This window comes from Hirundo rustica, chromosome 1 (assembly GCF_015227805.2).
Source record: "Hirundo rustica isolate bHirRus1 chromosome 1, bHirRus1.pri.v3, whole genome shotgun sequence".
NCBI lineage: Eukaryota > Metazoa > Chordata > Aves > Passeriformes > Hirundinidae > Hirundo > Hirundo rustica.
In genome coordinates, this window is record NC_053450.1 from 27,439,296 (window position 1) to 27,462,836 (window position 23,541).

General features: G+C 37.6%; 1 protein-coding gene across 3 annotated transcripts; it reads right to left on the bottom strand.

Annotated features, from left to right (window-relative positions):
* Window positions 1-3,315: 3,315 nt before the first annotated feature.
* LRRCC1 (leucine rich repeat and coiled-coil centrosomal protein 1) lies at window positions 3,316-22,211 on the bottom strand. 3 transcript variants are annotated; one of them, XM_040083686.2, is made up of 19 exons: window positions 22,080-22,211; window positions 21,790-21,995; window positions 21,368-21,433; window positions 20,464-20,631; window positions 18,420-18,589; window positions 18,110-18,319; window positions 17,100-17,302; window positions 16,202-16,361; window positions 15,726-15,874; window positions 14,509-14,713; window positions 12,068-12,207; window positions 10,556-10,757; window positions 9,277-9,462; window positions 7,924-8,098; window positions 7,041-7,204; window positions 5,980-6,188; window positions 5,653-5,790; window positions 4,157-4,292; window positions 3,316-3,550 (listed from the first exon to the last, which is right to left on the bottom strand). In XM_040083686.2, exons 1-19 carry the CDS (start codon window positions 22,127-22,129, stop codon window positions 3,419-3,421), a joined length of 3,069 nt encoding a protein of 1,022 aa, XP_039939620.1. In that variant the 5' UTR covers window positions 22,130-22,211; the 3' UTR covers window positions 3,316-3,418. The 3 variants fall into 3 exon arrangements, with proteins under 3 accessions (XP_039939620.1, XP_039939628.1, XP_039939636.1); XM_040083694.2 differs by lacking the exon at window positions 5,653-5,790; XM_040083702.2 differs by lacking the exons at window positions 15,726-15,874; window positions 16,202-16,361.
* Between the last annotated feature and the right edge of the window lie 1,330 nt (window positions 22,212-23,541).

Below are 23,541 nucleotides of genomic sequence, written 5' to 3' on the forward strand. Positions count from 1 at the left end.
CCAGGGGCGGCCCGCGGGGCTGCGGCCGCGGCGGGGGGCGGGCCCGGCACACTCCGACGGGCCCGGCACATTCCCCCCCCGCTCTCCGCGGCCTGCGAGAGAGAGGGTTACATTGGCTGGCGCGGGTCCCTCCCGGCTCTAGCTCGGGGCCCGTGGATCGGGTAGTTCAGGCCTGGAGTCGGCCAGATACGTCCCGCGAGCCTGCATGTCCCCGCCTCCATAGCTCCTTGTCGCTCATTTCACGGTTTGCATTTGATATAAAACACTTAGATTAATTGCAAAAGATGTTCTCTCAGCTCCCTAGGCCAGGCGCAGAACACGCTGATGACCTGGCCAGGGGCACAGGGAATTCTGGATGCTTACCCAGCCCCTTCCACTAGCGTCCAAATATACTTGGCCTTAAGTCAGGTATAACTCTCCCTCAGTTACCTTCGAATAAAAGCAGAGAAACTTTAAAGTTCGAAATGTATAAGAATTAAAGAAGAGCAGCTCCCCATCACACACGGCAGTGGAGCCCCCAGGTAACCTGGGTGTGCCGTGGCACGCAGGAGCTGTACCTGCTCATGCAATCGCACGTTCAGCGCAGCAGGTGCATGGTCACACACTCTCTGGACCTGGAATCACAGTCCTCCTGGTCTCAAGTAACAAGAATTTCTTGATTCTATACTCACTATTGATTCAAACAGATCATTCTCCAGTTGAGAAATGAAAACAAAGTAATAATGGAACTGATTTTAAATTGTCATGATTAATGCATGATAGCATGCATTGCATCTGACAAGGTCAATGTTCACATTTTGTTTATGTTTAATTAAATTTATTTTATTTATTTATTTTATTAAGCTATGTCTTTCAGTCCTGCTGGGTTGAAATTTATCCTTGAGAATAGGTAAATTCAGTACAGCTTTCACCTGCACCACATCTTTATTATTTTACCATTTGAAGGTAAAAAATAATTTAAACACATATTAAAAAGCTCTAAGCCATATAAGCATGAAGGGGGAAACAATACCAAAGACGGAGTCATCCAAAAAAAAAAAAAAAAAAAAAAAAAAAAAAAAAAAAAAAAAAAAAAAAAAAAAAGTTCCAAGCACTACTAATAGATGCATGTTCCCAAGTACCATAATATGAAATTCCTGAGCCAAGAGCAAGGAACAGAAAGAACTGATGTTAAAAAAATGTTAATAACTCCCTATTATGAAATCAGAAGATAAGTTTCAGAACAACAATTTTGGAGTTAAAACTCAGAGGAGATACTAAGAAATTGGATCAGGGTAAGAATAAGTTCTTGTAACTTCCTGGTGCATTCCAGGTATTCAATTACTTCACCCAAAGTGTAGCTTGGTCAAATAATAAGCAAAGAAAAAAGAAGTTCCCCAGGAAACACTTGATAAACACGACAGAAAGCACTCTGAAGTGGTGCAAGTTTTCTGCACCAATGATATCCATGAAAATACTATTGAACAGTTTTCCAGGTGAGCACTTCCCTCACATACTGTGGACAGAGTATATAGAGCACAAGAATAAGAAAGCATTCTTCTGCCTTTGGAGAACTGAGTTAAGAGCTTGTTCTTACACCCTGACAACCATTACCACTGTTTCTTAATTTTTCTCTCCTACCTTAGCTGAGAGTACCACAGTGCAGACACCTTCCCTTTAGTGCTGGTGCTCGCTCCTGGTGTTTTTATGGGTCAGGTGTGGGAACTCGGTGCAGGGAGTCAGAACTGAAGCAGGTGTCTGCTTTCTGTCCCCTCCACAAATTTGTAATTTTACACTAAGACTGTGCAGTAGTCTCTAGACAATTCCCAGTCCTACACAGCTCCCACCGTGCAAAGCAGAGAGTTGTTTTCCTGGGCTGTTGCAGGTGCCTCATTCAGTTGTTGGGCTGCTTTTTTTTTTTCTTTTTTTTTTTTTCCTTCCCCCCCCCCCCCCCTTTTCTTTTCTTTATTTGCCACTGCTACTTTCATTCTTAAAACCGAGTCCAGTCGGTTCCCAGTTTGCTAGGTTGTGCTTTATCAAAGACTAATCCCTGATCATCAGGTTGTTGTTTCTGCTGCCATGGCCTCTGCTTTCAAATTGTTCCCATGTTTTCAAGGCCTTTTTCATCCCACACTTACTGCACCTCATAACAAGAAGCAGCTGGTATCAAGCTCTAGTTCACACAAGTTTTCATTAACAAATTGATAACAAACCCAGCAGGCCTCACACTGTTACCCAAAGGCCAGGGCTTTTTACTAGGACTAAATAAAGGGCTTTTACAAGGCTGCCGGGCACCAAACTGCACTGTCAGTTACACTGTGCCAATGTGCTAAAGCCTGGGTTCTGAACAAATGATGGTAAAGTCGGCTTAGGGGCTGCAATGGGCACTGGAGCAACAGGACTGTGCTGAGCTACTGCGAGGTGCAACGGGGAGGAAACAGCTCCACCTGGTGCAGCAGCGTGTCCCCGCGATTTTACTGCTTACGGCTCCCTTGTCAAGAGCAGCATGAAAACGCTTCAGAGGATGGGGTAGCTCGGGAACAGTTTAGGATCTTCTGAGAACAAGCAAGTGAAGTAAATGCCTGAGTACAGTGGAGATAGTAAAACCTCCACCTTGAAATAAGTGTAACAATATATTAACATAAGGCTTATGTTTTGCTTCCATAAGAAGCTTTTAGGTTATTGTCTCCTCCATTTCAAAAGCCTGGTAGGAAGCCTGTTGCTGTGGAGAAAACCTAACTATGCTGCCAAAACCGCCACTCTAAGTTGCAGTAGTTGCACATTTTCCAACAGTGCCAGATTAAACGTGTTTTCAGGTACAAGAAAGATGGAGAGGGTCTATTTTACCAGGTCATGTTGTGACAGGACAAGGGAGAATGGTCTTAAACCAAAAGACAGTAGGTTTAAATTAGCTAAGAGGAAAAAATTCCTTACTGTGAGGGTGGTAAGGCACTGGAACAGGTTGTCCAAAAAGGTTGTGAATGCCCCAGCTCTGGCAGGCTGGATGGGGCTCAGAGCAAACTGGTCTAGTGGAAGGTGTCCCTGCCCATGTCAGGGGTGTTGGAACTGGATGATCTTTAAGGTTCTTTTCAACCGAGCCCTTCTGTGATTCAACATTCTTGGTTCTCTCATTATAAGAATCTTTACCTCACTGAAGCAAAGCTTCAAGCTCTCGGCTTAGAACTTTCCAGCTTCCTTTTCTCTTATTAAACATGCTAATTGCTAATTTCATATGATCCTTTTCATCTATACATGTTTTGACAGCAGTTAAAAATAACCAAAGGTTAGAAATAACTATTTATTATGAAAATAATGTAAAAACATTTGTCTGCTTCCTGAACCATCAAAATATACAACAGATTTAATCCTCTAGAAAACAAGGAAACGTGCATTGCAGTGGATGAAACTACTTGTGTAATATACATTTCTAGTATAAGTATTAATAATCTTCAAAGTCTTGTTGAATATCATTCAGTGCATGTGTAAGTCGTCGTATTTTATTTTCCATGGCTTTTTTATTATTTGCCATTTCTTGCAGAAGCTCCCGCATTTCTTCTTCAACAGAGTAGACCTGAAAGAGCACACAGAGATTAAGTAGAATTCTCACTCTTTTTAATACACCTAAACCCATATAATCTTGGCAATTTTTAACACTGATAAGCAATGCAAGGGTTATTTACTTATGTCTGAATATGCAATGCATTACTCCTTTTTACTGGATGCAGCAGCAGAATTTTTTTTTTTTTTAATGTATTAATCTGCTAGGAGGTAGCAAACACTGTACCAATCCAGAAAACTTATAATGGAAAAAAAAAAGCACTAGTTGTCATGTTAAGGAAGATGCAGCAGATGACAGAAACAGTAACAGTTAAGGTTGGCATAGGTGAGTTAAATGGATTATCTGGCATAGCCATCATTACTCTTGCCTGTATAGATAAGGAAATGTTTAGCTACTGATTCATAATAGCTGCATAGCATGGAGCTTTGCTTGAATGTAAAACATTACGATGGCACAAGTCTAGACATTTTCTTGCTGTGCAAAGATTGAGTACTAAACCAGGACTGTTTCCATCCAGTCAGCCTGATAGATTCAAACAGGAGACTTCCAAGCACCACTCTTGTAGCAGCTGTAGAATAAAAATGAAAATGCAATATATGTATAAATTACTAAAATTACTTTTTCATTTGCTGCTTCAATTTGTTTTTCCTTTTCATTTTTCAGGTGCAACAGTTCTTCCTCATGTGCTGCTAACACTGACTCAAGTTGTTTTCTGAAAGCACTATCCATTTCATGAAGCTTTTCCACAGCAATCCTAAAAAAATATTGGAAAAAAAAAATCACAGTCCTGCAAACAACTGACGTATTTTGCTTTGTCCAATTCTGCCTTTGATAAGGTTTTAATAACTTAAGCACGAAGACAATTATATATTGGCATCAGAAGTGTCCTGTTTTCTCAAGTATACATTCTAGCCTTATGATCTATAGTTTAGGACCTCTGGCATTCTCTAAGGAGAGGCATTTAATCATTACCAAAGGATATGAAGATTAGGGCTTGCTACTATCAACATGGATAAGAACTCCACCTGTTTTCAACCATCATCTTACACTTTTGGTTCCCAAGAAGTGAATTAACTGTGATCATGTGAACAGCCTGTGGCCTGTGTCTCACAGAAATAGAGCAGTGTCTCCTTCACTGTAAAGAACCATTTCTTTAACTCCAAGCAAACTCTGCTTTTAGGGGATAATTCTCAAATACGCAGGAACAAAAAGCAAGGCAAATTTATACAATTAATTTACAAAAAAATTCTGAAACCAACCAGAATTATTTAGAACAAACATTTCAGTTTTACTATTATCTTCTAACAATTCCAAATCCCAATACTACTACTTGAGGTGGTTTGTTTTGTTTGGCTTTCTTTATTGTTTGTTGTTGACTTGTTGTGTTTCTGTTTTTTAACTTTTTATGCAGTCTTATTAACTAGGTGGTATTTTCTCAAGAATAGTTGGGAGGTATGAAGAAAAACATGAGAAGGGGGCCAAAGAATAAAGTAAGAATCTAAACTTAGCACAGGCATCAGTCTAGCAAACTTGTCCATCATTCCAAAGCATATTAAATAATCTGGGCTATGAGAACTTGTTTCTGTATCATCTCATATTTAACTATTAATTCATCAAAGAAATTGACAGTACAAAAGGAACAAGAAAATAAGTTAAAAATCTTGCTATTTATATAATGAATGGTTATGTGATCCAGGAAAAGAATGACAGGTAATTTAGAAACAGTCACAGACTGAAACAGTGATTGAGACACCAAGTTGGGCAGGAGTGTTGATCTGCTGGAGGGCAGGAAGGCTCTAGAGAAGGAATTGGGGCAGGCTTGATTGATGGGACAAGGCCAATTGTACGAGTTAATTTTCAAAGAAAATGGAAATTAAGAAGTTCAGATGCTGAATGCTGTAACTGGCTGAATGCCAGTTCCACGAAGTAAGTCACCTCTACAGCAAGAATTCCTTCTAGTCCCAGTTTGTAACTTACCAAGTTAACTACTCACTGAGTAGTTAAAAAGGTATTACACATTCTTTCACCACATAATCAAGCATTTCTACACAGTTATTAATAGTTCAGCTCTACAGTAACTGAGTAGTCACAAAATAAACTATTAAAGTGTTCACCTTTGAGTTTGAAGACTTTTATTTCTCTCTTCAATCAGCTTCTTCTCTTTGAAATCAAAATTCTCCTTCATTTGTCTAACCTGCACCTCCAGCTGGCTTAATAGCTCTCCTTTACCCTGCCACCTCTTTTTTAGTGCACTGAAAATAAAATGCACATATTTACAATGAGTGTAAATACCACTTCTTAGGAAGGCAGAAAAGTTTTTCATGCTTCCATTTTTCCTCATTTCTGTGGGTTTTAATAGCAAGCGAGTACTCTCTGACTATAGAGTGACTTCAGAGCAGTGTTGCATACAATGATCCCAAATTGTGATTTGCATATATCACCTGTGTGCATTCTTAATGTCATCAAGTTCTACTTCTTTCTCTTCTAGCAGTTGCTTTAATTCCTCTTTTCTTTCATTTTGCTTTTCTAATTTTTCCATTAGCTTTTCACATTCAGCAGCTTTATCATCCAACTGTACTCGAAGCAATTTCTGAGCTTCCCGATTTTCTTCATGGTGTTTTTTTATTTGTTTATCTTTTTCTTGTATGCCCTTCAGAAGATAAATATTTTAGAATACCATATTTTAAAATTCCCTCTACTTTACTGTTACCCCTTAAGAGTGTGTGTTTAGTCTATGATGGAATAAAGCAGAGAACATGAAAGTTTACTCTTCTGAATTTATGAAGAACACTTAGTAAACTGATAGTCAGTTACTTAATCTCCATCTGAAAGAAGTCTGAATTAAAAAAAAAAAAGTCATAAAAACATAAATCTGAATTTGAAAGCGAGATAAGAAAAAAGTTGTTTTGAATTTTTATTCTGCCTAAGAGTTGAACAAACAACTTAGATATAAGTCAGTGAGCTCACAATCTGTATTACGCATCTAACTCTGACATAACATGCTATAAAATTTTAATTAATGAGCTAAAGTTTTAAGTCTCTAAATGAGACAAATGGAATTATTTCGACAAAACATATTACCTCTGCTGACAAAATAGTTTTACAAGAACAAAATAAAGAAAAATCATTATGTTGTAAAATAAATGTGAAGCAAACTTTTAAAAATTATTTTTTCCTTTTCTTTTAAACACTCAGAATTATGCTATCCTAGTTTCACCTTTCTCAAAGTCATTATCAAGAATGAACTGAAGCAAGGCAAAGAGAAGAAAGTCTGTACATAAATATGGGTCAATGAGAGATTCAAAGTAGCATCATGGTGCATCAGTTTAATAAAAAGCCCTCTTCTGCTCTCAGTGAAATGAATTGCCACTAACAGCCTAATTGTGATTTCTGAGCTGGCAAACTATGAGTGCAGACCCAGCTTTTATCACAGGCCTTGTGAAAACTAAAATTAAGACTTGCAGTCAAAGTTAAACCACAAATTGTCAGATATGGCACTTACTTCTTTTAGTCTCCTAATTGTTTCTGTCTGATCATCCACTATTTTGTTTTTAATTTTTATGGTATCACTGTCCTGTTCCTTTTGCTTTTTTAACGTGTCAATCTCATTTGTTAAAACTTCAATTTTTGCCTCCAGTTTCCCCCGATCTTGTGCAAGATGAGCTCCTGGACAAAATAGGATATTCACATTGCAGCAATTCATTTTATAGAGGATTTCAAGATCTGGAATGTTGGGAGATTGGGCTGGGGAGGGCGAAGGTAAGAACTTTACAAACCAGAGTATTGACTGTTTTGCCCACTGGAAACACTAGGGATTTTATCTGCAGGTAGTTAACACTTAAGAGGAAATGCAGAACTGAAGGTCTGTGTTTTACCCTTTTTGAAAACTTCTCTGAAAAAATGTTGACAGTAATACTTACAGACCCCAAAAGACCACAAGGTGGTGCTGAGTCACAGGAATAGTGAAAAATCAAAAATGCCAAAACTTTTTCTTTTTTTTCTCCCAGCATTTAACACTCTTTTAAGATATATACTGAAATTTCCATATTAGACTTCGCTGCTCGACAAGAAGCATTACATAACATTATTTCCAGATCCGTGTTTTTCTCGTTTCACATTTAAAAGTTCTTTGTACAACTTTATGGTATTTTCATATTTTCAGGAAACATATAAACTATATTCACAGCTGACTCCCACAACTGGTGTTGCAGACCCTGTATCAGCCCATGTGCCACAGAACATATATTTTTGCATATCATCTTTACAACTGGATGAGATCAGGAAGGACCCTGTCACGATGAAAACTATATTGGAGTGTTTATTTGAAATATAAGATTTTGAACACCACCATTTTTTCTGCAAAAGAGAAAAGCCCACTATTTTACCCTGTTCTGCCAACTCTTGCCCCCATATTTTTCTTTCCATTTTTAATCCATTAATCACAGATTCCTGGGCTGTCAGCTGGGAAATAAGTTTTCCATTTTCCTTTTTCAGAAGTTCAACTTGAACAGCCTTTTGTTTGTCCTCCTCAATCACAGTTTCAAGTTCTCCAGTTCGACACTGTATGAAAAAACATTAGGAAAAGACAGTAAGATCATTTAAAACAATATTCAAAATTTCAAATCAATACTAAGGGGTTAGGAAAGTAAACCTCATATACACCAAATTAAGTTAACTGAGAAATATTCTGCCTGCATTCAGGGTTCTATTCCCATCTCATTCCAGCTGTGAAACACAAATGTTGCCTCAAATAGACATACTTAAATCCCAGAAAACTGTAAAGCTGACTTCTAAATACCCACTCTAAAGTATCAATGTCATCATAAAAACCTGTTTAGAATTATAAATGCACAAGTCAAGAAAAGCAAAAGATAAAGATATTAAAAACTGAATCAGAAGAAGACAGAAGCTGGGATGTACTTTCACTTCCAATGATAAATATGTATCTTCAATTATCCAAGCTACTTTTTGTTTTACAGATTACAGCTATTTAATATAGGTATTCTTCAGTTTTGTTCTTAAAAGCATCACTGACTGGCAGAATCCTATTCTGTACAACAACAAAATGTCTGGGCACCCTAACAACAACATCAACATGTAGAAGAGAGATTAGAAACAGGTGTGCAGGGGTTGTACTGCACCCAAGTTTTAGCACAAAGCTGGAGTGGATCACACAACCATTCAAAAGTTATGTCCCTAAGATTTAAAAACGTTATTTATGGCTAAGAGAATATTATACCACAAAGCAACTCTGCCCACAGTATTTAAGAGTAAAATTTGAGTAAAATCAGCAGATAATTAATAATACTTCTAATATTATACAACTAGGAGATGCTAAGCTGCTAATAATGACACTGCATTATTTGTTCAATTACATTTTTATTTCTTATACAGTGACCAATACAGAAGAATGTTCCATTTCTTTGAATTTACAAGGGGTCAGAGCTATTAATGGAGTTTTGATTGACCAACTGATATTACAAACTGCTACTTGCTCACAGGACAAGGAGTGCAATTTCCAAAACATGAATGAGTCAACATTTTTCTATATGAGGAGCAGTGTTTATGAGAAATAGAAGCGCAAGATGTAAGAATAAAGGCTGACCTACACTAGTGGGTTTTTGTGACCCGGGAAACCTGTGTCTTTTAGTTAATCAAGCTTGTAGGGAACCATTAACTTTTACAGATGAAACATCACAAAAATAATCTATGTAGCTGAAATGTTTTGAAAAAAATACCTTTAGGTTTGTTGCAGCTTCTTCATTTGATTTTGTTAATTCTGCAATTTTTGCTTTCTGTTCTTCCACTAAATTTGTCAGGTCTTGGATCAGACTTGCCATGCATTTTTCCCTTTGTTCCAACTCAAAAAGGGCTTGTTTGTGTTCAAGTAGATCAGCAGAAACTTTTTCAAACCCCTGTTTTACCTAAAATTTTATAAGACAAGACTTGAAAAATGCTAACATTTGGAAAAACCTTTGCGTATATAAACACAAGTGACATTTGACTTTCCAGTGAAGACACCGAAGTTCATCAACTGTGTGTGAAATTAATGAATATCTGAAACCAGTTTTCTCCTAGTTTGTTTGTGAAACTTCAACTTGAAAACTGGTTCTACCCATCTACATATTTGTAAAAAAAACCCCAAGAAAAACCCCAAGCCAAACAAAACATAACAAAAAAACCCAAATAAACAAACAAACCAACAAACCCCACACACAGAAAAAAAAACCCCACACATGGGTGGATGGGAAGCAGAGCAGAAAAACCATACTGGGAAACTAGATTTAATCTCATTGTTAACATTGACATTAAAATCTCAAAAGAAGGACAAAGTTAATTCAAGCCTTTTTTTCTTAAAACAGAAAGATTTGAAGGGTAAAACCCCTGTCTTTTCTTTCCTTCTTTCTCCCATCTACTTAAAACTTATTTAAAACAAAGAAAAACAAATTTAAGGTGAAGCATTTAATATTTTATTTAACATATTAAAAATGTAAATACTAGCCACAGAAATAAATTCTCTAAGAAATTTAGCAAGTTTTGAATTTGAGTTTCAAAATGCATATCCAAAATTCAATTTTGAAAATTTACACAATAAGGAACTGTATAATTAAATACGCTTGTATATAGATTTAACGACAACCTTATCAAAACACAAGCCAAAAGAGAGGTTTTACTAAATTGTAATTGACTATATCTAATTGAAGGTCAACATATTTTAAAATAAATTAAGAACATCAGACAGAAGGGCTTTTTAAAATTTCTTTTGATTAAGTTCTACATATGAACAAAAATGCTGGGGGTTTTGAGTGCTGACTTGGCATTTGCTGTCATTCTAACCACTGATGTCTCAAACCTTTCTACCAGTATTTTTGCATGAATCCTTGCAGCAAAGATCATAGGGATAAAAAAAACAACTCAACAAAACACCAAAAAACCACACCCAGAATATCCACCCAAATCCAACACATTTAGAACTAAAACCCCACCTAGTATGAAATGAAATGTTCTTAGTCTTACCTCTTGAAACCTTTTTGCTTCGACAGTTAAAGCTAAACGAAATTCATCTTCTAACTCTCTATACCTCTGGTTTGACAAGTTAATTTTCTCCTGCAATTTTCTAATATGCTGTTCATGCCTCTGCTCCTCTTTAGCCATTTCTTTTGACAAAGCATCTTGAAATTCAGGTCCATTTAAAGCAACTCGGGTTCCAAGTTCTTTCCTGAAATTACCAAGCATACACTCGAGACATGAACTGCAAGATCTGATGCTGTTTTAATGCATTTCCTTGGTCTTACTGAACAAGGATAATGTATTAGATAATAAATGGGATATATTCCTTCATCTCATAGACACACTTCAGTCTTCTCTGACAATGGCCCAGGCATGAGGAAAATTCTGTTAAATTTTAAATTAAAAACACCCAAAGGAATATCTTTACTTTTTAATTCAAACATTTGTAGAAATTGTTCAATTGTGCTTTTGCTGTGATTTAGCACTTCTTTGCTTTGCTGTTAACAAACACCTGGAAGTGACATTGGAATGAGAGAAAAGCCCTGTACAGGCAGACACCCTCTTTTGCAGACAGTCATTCCTTTCACTGTCACTCAACAACTGCTGCCATTCACTCAGACCCAAAACCTGAAAAGCAGCAGCAACAGGGACCTAAGAGGACAGTGTTGAAGCAAATGTACTTCAGCACTACTCTGTTCATCTACTTTAAAGAAAACAACAACAACAACAAAACACCACCACAACAACAAAAACCAAAAAACCCACCCAAAACTCCACTGTCCTTTACGTTATATCCTTTGGAGCTTTATGAGGTAATTATTGGAAGTTCTCAAAACAAAGCTGTAAGATTCTTCCCTTCTAAACCTGCAATTTTATTCGTATCTGAATATATTTTCCCTTGTAAGATTTTGCAAATTTAACCAGCTTATTTTATTAATAATCTTCCATATTACAATACTATACTTCATGGTACTTCTTGATATAGTTTGTACACATATTTTATTGTATTAACTGAACACCACAGAACTTAGCCTCAAGTATACTCCCAAAAAAGGAAAATTTTCAAAGAGGGAAACAGCCAGGCAAATAACTCACCCTTAAACCAACAAGGAAGGTACTGCAGAGGCTGACTGATTTCTTGGAACACTGTGTTATTGTAGCATATGCAGACAGTAATTCAAATACAATTTTGTTTTTGTCTGATTATTCCTGGATTACACATCAAGTATTTAAAATAAAGAATTTGGCCATAAGACAAGAACCTTTCACATGAAAGGCTGGAAGTTGCCTACATGAACTTATGAGTCAGGAATCTACAAAATATTCTTAAATGAGCAAGAAAATGTGTGGGAAGACATCTACCTTTTTACAAGGACTATCTCTCTCACTAAGCAAAAAACCCAAAACAAAGCAAACCCAAGCAAAAACACATCCGTACTTTAGAACACGTTTGAACAAAACATGTTGGCAACACAAGCATCTCTATGAAATTGTGAAAAGAAAATAATGACCCCATACCTTTGCTCTTGCTCTCTTAATACAAGAAGCTCATGTAGTTGTTTTACCTTCTCCTTCTGTTGTCGGACAGATATTCTAAGTAACTGTACTTCTCTTTCGTTTGCTGATGCTTTAAGCTCTGCTTCTTGCACCTGTTTCATCTGTGTCATAAAGACAAGAGCAAGATTTTCTTAAAACTGTAATCAAGTCTTCATGTTTTGTACTAGAACACAAAGGAACAGGTGCTTTCCAAGAGTTTTTTGTTTGGGTTTTTTGTTTGTTTTTTTCTTAATATGTTGTAACACTTGAAGAAATTTAAGACAAGATGTTTAAAATAAAGTCTTAACTTCCTCCAACTCAAAAAACAACTTTAATAAAGAACCAAGGGCATTTACTTAATTTGTAAAGAACTTAAAGGTGTCCTGCAGAAGTGGAAGTGCATTGGCAGAACGATTTCCTCCATTAGAAACTCTTTTATTGTAATACTTGTATTAGTTTCAAACAAAACATTTTAAGATGTATTAAACATTAATTTCATTTTTAACTCTACTTCTGTAAAAATCTCTATATTTCTGATTTGTACAGTTTAGAGCTGCTGAACAGAGTTGCTTTCTAATGATTTTACAAAAGATGTAGAATCGGTATAAACACCAGATGGCATATTCCACTTCTTCCATTTGATGCACGCTTTTATGAGTAATTTCATTTTATAGACTTAAGCCTTTTAAATACAAAACTCTTTTCTGATTCAACATGAAGAAAAAAGATATGAAAAAAGTTATAAAAAAGGCTTTGATTACTCATTAAATGGCAATTCAAAATCAGGACACTTCAGAAGGCTAAGTTCTTATGTTCTACATGTTAAGCCTTTTCATGAATAGTTTTATGAGTAAGTATTAAACACATCACACTGTATTCCTTTGTTTTATGGAAGAAGAGAAGCAATTCTCTCCTGAATTGAGGCACTTAAAAAATGTCAAGCAAGAACACATTTTGACACAAATGTCAAGGAAGAACAAGGGAATAGGGTGCACAATTTAGATGCATAGTAAACTTACTCATCTTGAATCCCTTCAAGAAGTCATCTAGTAATGCTGACTGAAGGCCTTAAACAGTGGTGGCTACATGGAGTGACCATAATTTACCACTGAAAGTAATTGCCGGGATGTACAATGAGAAAGTGCTATGAAATATTCTAGAATTCCTTAATCTTGGAATTTTGAGAGTTTCATGATTATTCATGAAACATAATTTTGAGAGTATCATGATTATTCTTTGAAATATAATTATTAAGGAATATTTGCTACAGGATCTTAAGGACAGGAACAAAGACCTTCCCTTAATAAAAACAATTTTCCTACCACCAAAAGAGATGACTTTTTTCTACAAACTCATTGAAGGAAAAATAAAAGCCTCATACATCAATAAAGTGTTTCCATTCTTATAGGATAGAAAAAAACCACACACAGATGTGCAAATCCCACTCTCCTGTTCTCCAAATCACTAAATTTAGTACTTTTTAAACCGACAGGCAGATACCTGATCTAAACTGAAGGTCACTTTTAGATTCCATAATAGCTCCTGGGTATCTGCAGCTAAGGAAGAAATGGAAGAGCCACTCAAGTGCCTAAACAGGAGAGGCAAAAAGTAGAGAGGGTGTCCTGGATGGTACTTTGCAGTTTGTCAGCACACTCACTGATTCCCATTCCTTCCAGGGAACCTGAACAACAACACTCCCTAGTGCACCACACTATTGTTTCAAAGACTTTTCAGGATGGTTGTGTTAAGATTCATTTTCTCTAAGCTCAGTGACACAGGAATGGACTAACATAGGAATATTAACAAACAAAAGGAATAGATATCGGAGGATACTGAAAATTCAGCAATTTATTTTTCAGAAAGAAATAGTGGCAAGTATCTGGTCCAGCATCTTGATCTTAAATATTTGTATACTCAACAAAGAGCCTCTGACTAAAAAAGCATCATTATCTTCTTGAGCTGTAAAAACAACACCAACCAAACAAAACATCACACAAACGAACCAGAATCTTTAATGTTCTCAGCAATTACTGTTTTGTTCTGGTTGCAATTAAAAGCATCTAATACTTTAGATCAGCAAAACAAACAGAACCACCAAATTTCCATCCCAGTAGTAAGATGTGGATTTTAGCAACTTCAAAAACTTGTCTTTGTTCACTTTATATTTTCAGAAAATATCAATTCTCAGTGTTAAGTACATAGGACTTGTTCTCCTTTATCTTAAGACTACCATTTATAAAATACATTAATTGACAATTAAAATTAATATCTGTAATTAACTACTACTATACAGAAAAAAAAGCCCTGGATTTTATTGCGGAAAACTCAGACTCAATGCTGGTAAAATCTAGTATTTCTTTGTATTCAGGACTCTGGTAGCCACCCTGTTGCCACTGCATTATTTACTCATGAAAAATCTTTACCTGTGCTGCTCGCTGCTGCAGTCTCTGTGTCTCCATCTTGGATAGTGTTTCTTCTAAAGCTTGCATGGCCTTCTGATATTCTGCTTCTTTATTTCTTGCCTGATTTAGCTCATTAGTAAGTCTTTCCATTTCACCTTTTAACTGCTGGACATCTGCTTGCAGTCTTGCTTTAGCATCTCTCTCTTTCAATATCAATTCCTTTAACCTGAGAATAACACAGTAAAGTTGTATTACAAACATTTTACTTATAAGTTTGATGCCAAATACATTGAGAAAAAGGCATTAGTAGCTGTTGTAGCAACATATTTTGTTTTTTACTGAGTTTTACTATTTATAGCACTGTCATATTAAACTGTTTAAAGAGGTAACTAGTCATGTGTAGCATTACTATATGCATTCATTTTAAAAAACCTGAGATGGAGACAACCTCATAGCTATATTTTTTAGGAAATGACATTCCAGTATTACTTTGCTTTACAGAAACATAATAAGCCCCTTATAGAAGATGGTATCAATATAGATGGGTATAAAAGAAACATAGGAAGTGAACTTAAAAAGGGAAAAAGAGGAAATATTCACAGTCAGTCATGGATAGTAACTCAGGAAGCACGTGGCTTCTTTTTTCCTGAAAGAAAATGTGGCTTTGATAAATACAATGCAATTGAGAAAAAGACAAATGGAGCAGACATCTCCAAAAACAAGGAGATCTTTTAAAAAAAGGCTGCTGCTCAGAACACACAAAGATGGTGACAAGAGCCTTTCTGAAGATGTGCTAGGCCTGCCCTCCACAATACATTGCCAACCCTGGCCTGGCAGAAACATTTTTGTTCTAATGCGCTGTGCAGAAAAAAGCAAAGAATGCTCTAGGTATATGTGGAAAGGGAGACTGGGACACAGAAGGCAGAAGTATGATATGGGACAGCTACTAGAGCTTGAACTGAAGGTACAGTTATGATACAGATTGTTTGGAAAGTAATGGCTACAAATGGAGGAAAGTGGCATACTGATATTGTTCTGTGACAAGAACAGGAGGAAAGCTGCAGAAGGGAATTTCACTAGGTAATACTGAGAGAAATGCTAGCACTACTTCTTGATGCCTTATTTTCCAAGTATTTTGTTAAAAGCCATCCTTGTTTCTTAAGTGTATGAACTGAATTATTGGAAATGAAAAAAAGAAGCCCATAACAAACTCTTAGACTACAGCATTGTTTCCCTACCTGTCTGTAGTGTATACAGTCATACTCTGAATATTCTTTTCCTCTTTTGCATGCTTCTGTAGCTCACTGACATGCTCTAATAATTTCTTCTCTGCTTGCTCTGCTTTCCACCTCCTTTCTTTCTCCTGATCCAGTTCTTGAATCAGTGCCTTAGCAAGAATGTGATAAGCATCAACTTACTAGGAAACATTCAAGCATAGCCAAAAATGACAAAAAAAAATTATAATTGTAGAACAAGACTTCTTGGTCTTTCTGGAATTCATGGATGACAGAAGAAAGTGCAAGTGACCAGGCCAAAATCTCCCATAAAAGTGAAATAAAATACATTCCCTCCCAGCTGACACTACAAGAACTCCACTACTTTTGGTAATATCTACATGTAATTATTTTTGTCACCTCCAGTTTTAGTTTCACCAAGAGACATATGTTTGGCTTCAGCTGAAGATATATTTAACTTGAAATGATGCAAAACCTACTCGGTATGTTGATTCCTCTATGGGATTTGAATTACATTCTTCTACTTTTTCCATATTGCTCTGTCTTCTGGTTAGTATTTCAGCTTTTCTTCCCACTACTTTAAAATGAGAGTCTTTCTGACTGGAACATGGACACTTCGAGGAACTCTTGTTCTCTTCCCTATATGCAGAGTTTAAACAGTAACAGTGGATTCAGATACTTTAAAAAAAAAAAAAAAATTACAGTTCTGTGCAGCAGCTACATACTAGAGAGTTCAAAACCATTTAGGAAATAATTTGCAATTAGACCACAGGAACAGCTAAATTCAAACATTCAGCTCTAAGAAGATACTTACAACTAGTAGCAGATGCCACTTAAAACCATCTCACCATCACATAGACATGAAATAATTTCCTAAGTGTAGAGTAGCTGTAGAGCAGCGGTGGCTGAGTGAACAAATATATTCCAATTTGTACTGTCTTCTACTCATCACTTCTGATATTTATTATATAAATCAAACAAATCACTATGGCATCCTCAGCTTCATCAAAGATATATATTCTTGACCATTGTTCGGACACTATGAATCTTTTATTTTTTAATTACTCAGTTCCATATGTGGAGAATTCTTTTGTCACCACAATTTAAAATAAAGATGGAAATATAAGCTGTTAGGATTTTGAAGGTGTTTGTTTTGGAATCTTCAATTCAATTTCCTTCTCACCTAAAGAAAGAAACGGCTCATATGGAGAAACAACTGAATGAAGCCTCAGTAGCTACTCATTTCTGGGGCACTATTAACTGACCTGATTCACTGAACCTACCACTTTCAGTGAAATGTTTCAAGTTAAAACTACGTTCATGCTGACAATATTCAGTTTAATTCATTTTGGCTTCACACAGTAAACACTGGGATACCTGTCAGTTATTTTCTTTTTTAGATGACTTGCATGACCTTTTGTAGATAAGGCAGTTTTACGGTAAGTCGGGATCTTGCTTCCTTTCATGACCTTTCTGCTGTTCTCTTTTCCACTCTCATCATCACTCTCCGAAGTTGGATCTGTGTCTCTCTTAGCTTTGAGAGCACTTGGAGCAGCCTCCTGTCTTGAACTATCAGATACCTAAGAAGAGATCAAAGTTTTAGATACAAATTTTACAATTTCTGATTGGCTAATTTCGAACGCTTATTCAGGTGCTATTTTTATACTTCTAAACAAGTTCACACAAAATAATTTTGACAAAAACTAAATGATTGCTTCCAGTTTTTACTTTCCCAAAACCTTCCCTCCTTGCTGAAATATTTTTTTGTTTTAAAGCTAAAGCAAACCCAAGATGCTTGAGAACATACAGTTGTTTTCATTTGAAATATCTCAAGTTTGGTAAATTCCTTAGACAGTTGGTGAAAAATGTAAAACAAACACAGCACTTAAAACCAAAAGAGCTTTGCAAATACCAATACCAAACAAACTTGACAAACTTATGTTACCTATACATTACAATAGGTATTTCAATTGTGTTAAAAATCAAACTATCATACATGATGAACATATCAGATCAAGTTGACTTATTGGTGAAACTAATTTTCACCAACTGTATAATCCAGGCACTTTGGTGCATTTCATATTTTACTCTGGTTCAGTTAGTATATATATAACATGATCAGATAGCTCTGCTAGTCCCATACACTATGGTTTTTATTCTGTATGGAATGATTCAAGACACAAAGTGCAATCTTCACTTTTAAAGACTTGTTTTTATTTTATTTCCAGCTTCTCAAAATGATTAGGAACACATCAGCACAGTCAGCCCATACATTCCAGTAGAAATGCTCTCGTCTGGTTCATCAAATCTTTCATTACCAGAAAGGTGCACCTTATCTTACAAACAAAACTTGCTGTGCAATCACAGAAAAAGAAAAAAAAAATCACCTTTTGCAGTATCTGTAAAATCTGATCTTCTATTCTTTTAATCCTCATCTCACTGTGTATTTTATCAAGCTGGGTCTTCTCAGGTTCAGAAGATGAGACAAGCTCCGTGGAGGAGCTGGTGGCACCTTGCAGCGGTACCTTTGTACGCTGCCGAAACTGAGCCAGTGCCTGGTCGATGTGTGGTGTCGCCAGCGGTACGGGAACATTGTTCTATCAGAAGAAAAGACAGTTCTTGCAGAATTAATATGTTGCATGCAATATAAAAATAGAATGTGTCAATTTTAAAACCAGTAAACACAAACTATGGCACCTGATCCCGGGAAGAAGGGCACCCAGATGAAACCAAAGAGCCCAAAATGTCTTCTAAACATTGCATATCTGAACAGTTTTCTTCTGCCAGGTCCACTGCTTCACCAGAAATATTTCTTCCATCTAGAGCTGTTAGCTGGGGCAGTGACTGAAGAACAGTTTCTCTATAACCTTGAGAAAAAGACCACATTTAAATTGAAATCAACCTTCCAAGAAGATGCCTGGTGTATTTTAGGTACCTTGTAATCTTAAATGATTCATTGCATTTTTAAGGTAAGAAAAAAAAGTAGTGAGTGGTCTACAAAAATCACCTTTCCCCACTCAAGGTTTCAACAGACAACATTACAAATTAAATCAACTGGGAAGCTGCCTGCCTAGTGCTGCTCTACACAGGGATTTCCCAGCCACCATCAGCACACTGCAACTGCACAGACAACCTCTCAACATCAGCCTACTGCACCCAAACAGCTGTACCAAGTGGAAGGGCAGTCAAATGTAATGGAAAAGCGAGTTCTGGAAGGGCTTAGACAACTTCATCCTTCGTCAGTGAATGAAATAAGGCATTATGAAACTGTAAAGCACTGAATTTAGCCTTTTTATTTTATTAGTTTATTTGGGCTGCTGAGTACTGCAGTTTTGAAGGTGCCAGCACACACATAGATATGGAGAGGTATGTAAATATTTGCAGAAGAAAACTAATGGCGTTTTCTAAGTTAATCAGATAACTTTAATAGCCCTATTACTTTTCTTTAGTGCCTGAATGTATCTGCAAAAACATGATGAGTGCATTTAAAAACATTACTTAAAACCTTATTTGGCTTTCCCCAGTAACCTCTGATGTTTCTTTTGAATTGTTCATACATTACACCTGTATCAATTGTGTGCTCATGATATGGTTGCTATTTTGTATTGTTGTAATTCCTACTGCCCTACTCTTGTATCTTTGAACTCTCACAAAAGCATCAATCCTCCACTTCCACCCTCCTGTAAGAGATTTTCCCCTTACACACAAAGAAAATAAATAAAAAAAAACCCATGCACCAATATAGGATGCTACAATTTAACTTGTCTGAACTTGGGAGTGTACCATTTTAATAGCCTGAAACACTGACCCCCAAACTAGAAGCTCTAAGGCAACTGAAAGTGATGTATCCACGTGTATTCCCCAACTTGTCTCCATGCTGCCTAGTGAAACACCTGGCACCTATTTGTATGCAAATACTAATTTCTGCAGAGGATCCTAGAGCCTGTCACTGCTAACCGAAGCAGGGGGAAAAGAAGGAAAAGCTGTTACTGACCTTTCTCTTGAGGTCTCTATCAGTAGCAGACTACCTACTTCCTGTGCCTGCTCTCTGCCTATACAATTCAAGTCTCTATGTACATTCCTTAGAGATCTCCACCTTTCCATCTTATAATATTAATACTCCTGTCCATCCATTAGACCACATGGCTCAGAGCTCCAACCAGCCTGGCAGTGAGCCCTTCCAGGGATGGGCTATCCACAACCACTCAGGGCAACTTGTTCCAGGGCCTCACCGCCCTTCACAGTAAAGAATTTTTTCCTAATATCTAATCTAAACCTACACCAGTTTAAAGCCGTTCCTCCTTGTCCTGTCACTACATGCCCTTGGAAAGAGTCTCTCTCCTTCCTTCTTGTAAACTCCCCTCAGGTACTGCAAAGACACAATTAGACCATCCTGAAGCCTTCTCTTCTCCAGGCTGAAAAAATCCCAATTCTCTCAGCCTTTCCTCACAGGAGAAGTGCTCCATCCCTCTAATCATGTTGGTGGCCCTCCTCTGGACTCACAAGTGAAAATGTTGAGCCTCATCAAAGCATACAAGTTACAATTTTGAGGATATGCCATGGGGGAAAAAAAAAAAAAGATTTTTTTAAAATGGAAAATGAATTAATTTTGACAGAATTTAGGTTTCTGCAGGCTGGCCAATTTATGAATGAATTTGCAAGCTTGAGAAAATGGCTCACAGCTCAAAGGAAATCACTGACCTACTGAGCACAAAGCATCTACGTAAGATCAGATCCATACCTGCTGTGTGACAAACTGGATTGGCTTTTCCATCTCTTTCCAGTGTGAGGTTTGTCAAACAGCGCAGCCCCTTTGTGCACTGAAGTAAGTGATTAATATTGCTAACACAGTTGCTGTGAAGGTAAATGTGGCTAATCTTGTGTCTGGTTCCATGAAGGGATCGAAATCCTGGAAATTTCAGGGAAAAAAACAAACAACCACAAAGTGCTACAGTCCTAGACTATGGAGTTTAGAACAAACGGCATCCTGTTGAAAAATATTCAGTAAATAATATATTGTAACTACAAATGAGAGATGCTCTCATGCACTTGCTCCATATCCTTGTCTCCATGTTAATTACCTATGCTACTCCACCACAAAGTACAAGGCTTAAGCTAGTTATGTGAGCTAACTTTAAAGAAACAGATTAATCTCTGACTGTTACAAAGCATGTAAAAATAGACCTTTTCCTTGAAGTTTCATTTCATACCACAAGCTCATTAGCAAAATTGTTACCAACGTTCTTTTAAGTTCCTATTACAAGTTTTGTTGATTTTGCAGCATGAAATCATAAGATCAACTGACCAATTCAACAGAGATAAACAAGAGAACTTCGATGTCACACGTAAAGTTGCATTTTTGTTCTATAAAAATGAAAGATATGAATATTTTGGAAGTAAGTCTGAAATGTTTAGTGTACTGCTTCCTGAACAAACTTGGCCTCACCAAACACAGAAGAATAAATTCCAGTTCAGAACAATCTTTGGTGTTAAAAAGTTTAAAGCTGAAAAGAGCAGCAATTGCCATCTTTATTAGAATTATTCACTGAACTGGCACTAGGAACTTCCCAAAATACACTTGGTCAAATTTTTCAAAATGAAAGTGAGACAGTATGCCATGCATGGCACATGGCAACATCACTTACCAGAGAGATCATGTATGTGATTATAAGACAAGTTCAGCATAGTTAAATTAAAGAGTTTTTCCAGTCCTAAACGAAATGAGGGAAAAAATAGAAACAGTAGGATTTTCAGAAGAATGTTCTGCTTTCATCAAATTCAAAGCTTGCAAAGTGAACCTTTAAAGATCATAACTACAAAGTATGACATTAAACTATAAACATAATATAAAAATCAGGTCTTCCTTCTAAATTAAGGCATTTTGCTATGATAACACGAAGACTATATATACTCATTTTAAAATTTACTTTATAAAATGGTTAGCATACTAACCCATACTAACTTGGTATAACCTTAATTATACGCAAATATTCCGGAAGTAAACTTTACGACGACTGTTAGAAGACCTTTGTAACTTGCTAAACGGACAGAAATACACATTGCAGACCTTCCACTTTGGTCAGCAGGTTACAGGCCAAGCTCAGGGTGCGCAGCTTAGCCAGGGAATGGAGCCCCTCGATGCGGCGGATCTGGTTTGATGACAGATCCAAGTGCTGCAGATTCCGGAGGTGGTCGAGCCCTTGGATCCTGGCGATGAGGTTACAGTGGGCGTTGAGCGTGTGCAGGTCCGAGCTCAGGGACACATCCCGCAGGCTGCGGAGAGAGGCGCGCACCGTCAGCCGGGCAGCTCGGCCCCCCCGCCGCGGCCTCCCGTCTCCCCGGCCCGTCCGCGCTCACCTCTTAACGCCCTTATCCATGAGGCTGAGCTCGCCGGGGATCCCCGCCATGCCGCCGGGCCCCGCGCTGACCGCAGCTCGCTTCAAACCTCCCTCGTCTCCCACGGCAGCGCTCCCCGCTCCAGGCCGGGACACGAACGCCTCACGGCCCCGCCTCGCGGCGCAGCGGGGCCGGGCCCCGTGCCTGCGCCGGGCTGACGGCCGCCTCCTGCCGCTCTCCTGCCGCTTTCTGCCGCCTCCTGCCGATCCCTACGCTTTCCTGCCGCTTTCCTGCCGCTTCTTGATGCCTCCTGCTGCTTCCTGTCGCCTCCTGCCCCTTTCCCGCCGCTTTCCGCCGCCTCCGGCCGCCTTCTGCCGCTTTCCTGCCGCTTTCTGCGGCTTCCTGCCATCGGCCCAGGAAGGGGCTGGGTTTACACACCGGACGGTTTTGAATTCTTCTCGGCGGGACGTGCCGGGGGGCCTTTGGTGTTTTTTAGAGCTCACCCGGTGTTCAGAGTTTCACAGAATCAGAGAATATCCTGAAATGGAAGGAACGCCAGGGATCATCCATGGCCTTCCCCAAGAGTCGCACCGTGTTCCTGAGAGCGCTGCAACTCTGTCAGGCTTGGAACTGTGACCGCTTCCCTGGGGAACCTGTTCCCGTGCCCAGCCACCGAGTGATAGTCTCAGTGAGGCTTTCTGACATCAGGCAGCTTTGTCAGAAGTAAAAAAAATCCTTATTTATCTGCTGTTTGGGAGATTCTGTAAATGCCTTTGTTGCACTAGCAATCGTACGCTAGGATGACCAGTGAAAAAAGTCAGTTACATCTGTACTTTAAGACGTCATTCAGTGTAACATTGATTTGTTCTAAGACAGTGATCCAAATCCAGCTGTACATGGCAGAATACACAGAGGGTTGTAAGATTGCTAGATATCAAAAAATACGTGCATTCACAGAGAAGGAGACTCTCAAAAGACACTGAAATAAACCAAGAAATTACATGTTTTAACCATTAAAGACATGCCAAGCTGAATTTCCTGATAATAAATATTAGCAAATTAATATTTTAATTATTATGAACTATTAATAATGCATATCAAATGCATACTTAAATACATACTACAATTTATGAAATTAATAAATGCAATTTAAAATGTATGCAAGTTTTAGTAAGTAGAGGTGTGCTTCTTGTAGACCTGCAATTTTTGTTGTTGAAATTTGTAGGTTGAAAGTGTTTAGTGAGTACTGAAGAGATTTGAAGAAAAGGGAAGAATTTTCTTACGGTTATAAGCTGCTCTGGAGCTGTAGATTCTGTCACTGACCATGCTGCCAAATTTCTGTGTGGGGAAGGAAACCCACTTTAAGTCATTGAAACGATTAAAAGAACAGTCTGTGCACGTGCCTATTTTAGCCAAAGATTTCTTACATGATGGCATATTCTGTAAACTAACTTTGCAGATGAATTTATTTTGTATTTGAGTG